This window comes from Typha angustifolia, chromosome 5, assembly GCF_048772165.1.
Source record: "Typha angustifolia cultivar Huaian chromosome 5, ASM4877216v1, whole genome shotgun sequence".
NCBI classification, from domain to species: domain Eukaryota; kingdom Viridiplantae; phylum Streptophyta; class Magnoliopsida; order Poales; family Typhaceae; genus Typha; species Typha angustifolia.
Window position 1 is genome coordinate 2,771,507 of NC_133243.1, and position 4,649 is coordinate 2,776,155.

General features: G+C 48.3%; 1 protein-coding gene across 1 annotated transcript; it reads left to right on the forward strand.

Annotated features, from left to right (window-relative positions):
• The first annotated feature begins 398 nt into the window (after nt 1-398).
• Nucleotides 399-4,335, forward strand: LOC140760324 (uncharacterized). The gene has a single exon (XM_073097246.1). The coding sequence runs from the start codon at nt 975-977 to the stop codon at nt 3,633-3,635; it is 2,661 nt and encodes an 886-aa protein (XP_072953347.1). The 5' UTR covers nt 399-974; the 3' UTR covers nt 3,636-4,335.
• The last annotated feature ends 314 nt before the right edge of the window (nt 4,336-4,649 follow it).

The window sequence follows — 4,649 nt, forward strand, 5'->3', positions numbered from 1 at the left end:
AATTTAGCTTGGTACTCCAATACGGTCATCCTATAAATCATATTGCTTAATGTGGCAGCGAAATCTTCATATGTCGCTGTCCTAAATCTGCTTGTAATCCTCCTACAAAAGTTAACCCAACTAGTAAATCCTCCACCACGAATAACGGATCTATACCAATGCGTCGTTCCTTGGAGGTGAAAGCTTGCCATTTGGACATATGTGTCCTTCGCTGTGATACGATTCGGACTTCACCGACATCGTCTCGAGTTTGGATTTACCTTAGGATAAGATTGAGTTTTAGGATAAGATTGAGTTTTAGGATAAGATTGAGTTTTAGGATAAGATTGAGTTGTTGGTTAGCCTATAAAAGTATGTGTAGGGCAACCAAAATTATTATTGATTATTGAGAATTGAGTTTGCCTTGCCTCCTTCATCTTCTTCGCTCCCGTTCCCTCAATCTCCCCGGCGACGCCGCTTCTAATCTCCCTCGACAGGCCAATCACCCTAGTCCCTTAGGAGTGGCCCTCTTCTCCCCCTTCTTCCAATTTATCCATCGCTATCCCTAACCTTTCCATCATCCATAACCCTTCCACCATCACTTTTACACCGGTGCCACCCCATCAACACCGGCCCTCCACAATCCACCATTACCCAGGATTTCGTGCCTTCATCCACGGAATTCAAAAACAGAGTATCCTGATGTTCGTCCACGAAACGAACGATATCTCGAGATCCCCAACTCCGATTCGCCTCAAACTAGATCCGTTGGAAAGCTCTTTTCCGGGCCTACAACATATCAAAATTTCACAGCGATCCAACGGCGGGATATTTCGGGATCTTATCTCAAAGTTCCGTGCAAGATCGTAACAATCTGGTATCAGAGCCATAGCACCAAAAGAGGGTTCGTATCAATCTGGTATCAGAGCCTATAGCCGAGGAAGGATCGTAACAATCTGGTATCAGAGCCACCGTTCCTCGAACAAGCGCTTCCAATGACGATCACTCGATCTAATAGGAATACGGAAGAACCTAGCGTTCTATCCATGTTGGGGTCTATTTCCAAACAGATTGCCATCAACAAGCAAATAATGATGGAGATGATGCAGGAAATACGGGCATGGACGAAACCTTTTTCAACAAGCAAGGCAATCACAAGACAGCATTGGGAACCCTCCACAACATACCCAACATCCTCCACGGCCTTCCCGCTCATCACAAAAATAGGGGAGAGTTCGGCTATCCGGCAAGATCGAGATTCTACACCTCGACCCATGGTCAGCAGCAACGAACTGCCACCGGCTACAATGAGATCCTCAACCATTGTAGCAGCCCTCGGAACCTCCACATCTTCCCATGCACCGGAGACCTCGTCGACAAACCGCGAAGTGCTGGCTACCCCACACCTGGTCGCTGGATATCCCTCATCAGGAATCCTCATCAGTGGTGAAGGAGATGATCCGAAATCGCGAATTTCGACACTTGGGCCGCCTTTCACTAGCTCCCTTTGCAACCATAGTGAGTCGGCAACTAAGAAGAAATCGCATATGGCCTCCAGCGATCTTCTACCATTCTCCTCGGTCAATCGACAGTCGACCACGACAGCTTCATCACCAGCGATGACGTTGCAGCTCCCTGCCAAGCTACCACTCAAAGGAGAAGGCCACGATCTTCCACCCATGGCAGCTGAAAGTGCAGATGTGGCTGGACATCGAGGAGAAGAAGTTGAGGAGCAACATCACGCGGAGGACACGATGGCCAAAATCTCCCTCCACGCCTATTCGGGGACGGCGGCACCAAAGACATTGCGGGTGAACGGAGTAGTCAAGAAGACCACAGTAAGAATCTTGATTGACACTGGGTCCACCCACAACTTCATTGACAAGAGGCTCCCTAGGAAGATTGGGCTCGAGTCGGAACCCACGGAGGGGTTCGATGTGACTATTGGAGATGGCACCACTTTGCGAGCAGATTCTATTTGTGGAGGTGCAGAATTGAAGGTGCAAGGCCAAACTTTCACATTGGATCTTTATCCATTGGCCTTGCAAGGTGCCGATATTGTTTTAGGGACCCAATGGCTTCGGAGCTTGGGGCCCGTGACCTTTGATTTTATAAGCCTCACATTGACCTTTTGGAGAGATGATCAGAGAGTGTTGTTGGATGGAAGTAAACCGCTGCTTGAACTTTCAAAAGAAAGGGAGCTCGCTTCTTTCTCGGCACCCACTTTTCCTTTCTTTTCAGATCTACGAAGAGCCAGTGCAGAGGATAGTGATCTGGTCCGACTCATGGAGGAGTTGAGAGAGAACCCCTCAAGCAACCCCGAGCACGAGGAGCGCAATGGGTTAGTACTAGAGCACGGGCGAATCAAGGTACCCCGAAACGAAGAGCTACGGAGGCTATTGATGTCACACTTCCATGATACTCCTATAGCAGGTCATGAAGGGGTATTACGTACTTACAAGCGGCTGGCCCAAAACTGTACTTGGACTGGGATGAAGACGGACGTGAAGAAGTATGTGCGTGAATGTCAAATCTGCCAACGAGCCAAATCGGAGGCACTCAAGCCTAGCGGGCTACTGCAACCACTACCGATACCAGAGCGTATTTGGGAGGATATCTCCATGGACTTCATCGAGGGGCTGCCGGAGGTTCGAGGACAATCGGTGGTGTTTGTTGTGGTGGATAGATTGAGCAAGTATGCACATTTCATAACATTGTCTCACCCGTTTTCAGCAAAAATGGTTGCTGAAATTTTTGTTCGGGAAGTGGCACGCTTGCATGGGATGCCTAGGACTATCGTGTCAGACCGGGATCGCATCTTCATAAGTGAGTTTTGGTCCGAGTTCTTCAGATTGCAAGGGACTCAAATCAATCTTAGTTCAGCATATCACCCCGAGACGGATGGCCAAACCGAGGTGGTGAATCGTGGACTAGAGCAATACTTGCGATGCTTTGTGGCGGATCGACCAAAGGATTGGGTCAAATTTCTTCCCTGGGCTGAGTGGTCATACAATACCGCTCATCACTCAAGCATTGGCATGACCCCATTTGAGGCGGTTTATGGGCGCACTCCCCCTGTCTTGCGTGCCTACGATAGACTCGCGGCGACGGATAGGACTGAGCTTGACTTGGAGCTTGCTGATCGAGATGAAACATTGAGACGGCTCAAGACTCACCTAGCCACAGCACAAAACCGCATGAAGCAAACGCATGACAAAGGCAGACGTGAGCGAGAATTTGAGGTTGATCAATTGGTGTTCGTTCGAGCTCAACCGTATCGACAATCCACATTGAGGCCAATTTTGAACCAAAAGTTGGGATACAAGTACTATGGTCCGTACCGAGTGCTACAACGAATCGGTCCAGTAGCTTACCGATTGGACCTACCTGAAGGAACCAGGATACATCCCGTCTTCCATGTCTCGGCATTGAAGGCCCAGATCGGGCCTAACCATGTAATGGGTTCGACCTTACCCGAACCAATGGAGGAAGATGGCTCCACTGAGCCGGTTCGAGTCCTAAGTCGTAGGAGAAGACGCCAAGGATCCAGATTAGAGACTGAAGTGCTGATTGAGTGGTTGGGCAAACCTACTGACGAGTCTACATGGGAGCTAGAGGCAGACATCATGGATCGCTTCCCAAATTTCAAACCTTGAGGACAAGGTTGCGGAAGCGTGGTGGATTGATACGATTCGGACTTCACCGACATCGTCTCGAGTTTGGATTTACCTTAGGATAAGATTGAGTTTTAGGATAAGATTGAGTTTTAGGATAAGATTGAGTTTTAGGATAAGATTGAGTTTTAGGATAAGATTGAGTTGTTGGTTAGCCTATAAAAGTATGTGTAGGGCAACCAAAATTATTATTGATTATTGAGAATTGAGTTTGCCTTGCCTCCTTCATCTTCTTCGCTCCCGTTCCCTCAATCTCCCCGGCGACGCCGCTTCTAATCTCCCTCGACAGGCCAATCACCCTAGTCCCTTAGGAGTGGCCCTCTTCTCCCCCTTCTTCCAATTTATCCATCGCTATCCCTAACCTTTCCATCATCCATAACCCTTCCACCATCACTTTTACACCGGTGCCACCCCATCAACACCGGCCCTCCACAATCCACCATTACCCAGGATTTCGTGCCTTCATCCACGGAATTCAAAAACAGAGTATCCTGATGTTCGTCCACGAAACGAACGATATCTCGAGATCCCCAACTCCGATTCGCCTCAAACTAGATCCGTTGGAAAGCTCTTTTCCGGGCCTACAACATATCAAAATTTCACAGCGATCCAACGGCGGGATATTTCGGGATCTTATCTCAAAGTTCCGTGCAAGATCGTAACAATCTGGTATCAGAGCCATAGCACCAAAAGAGGGTTCGTATCAATCTGGTATCAGAGCCTATAGCCGAGGAAGGATCGTAACACGCTGTTCCTTGACAATCAAAGTATTGTTCAACTTGAAACACCCAATCTGTTAGATCACCGCCTTAAAATTTTGGGAAGTTCAAGCATGCGGTTCTCCCCCGAATAGCATTATCGGGTTTGCGAAAGATCCTTGGTTCAGGTCTGAACCTTTGTGCATGTTGAACTCCTTCCCTAAATCCTTGAGAACGTTCATCACCATCTCCGAAGAGATCAACCTCATCCTCAAAGTGTCAATCCTCCTCATCGACG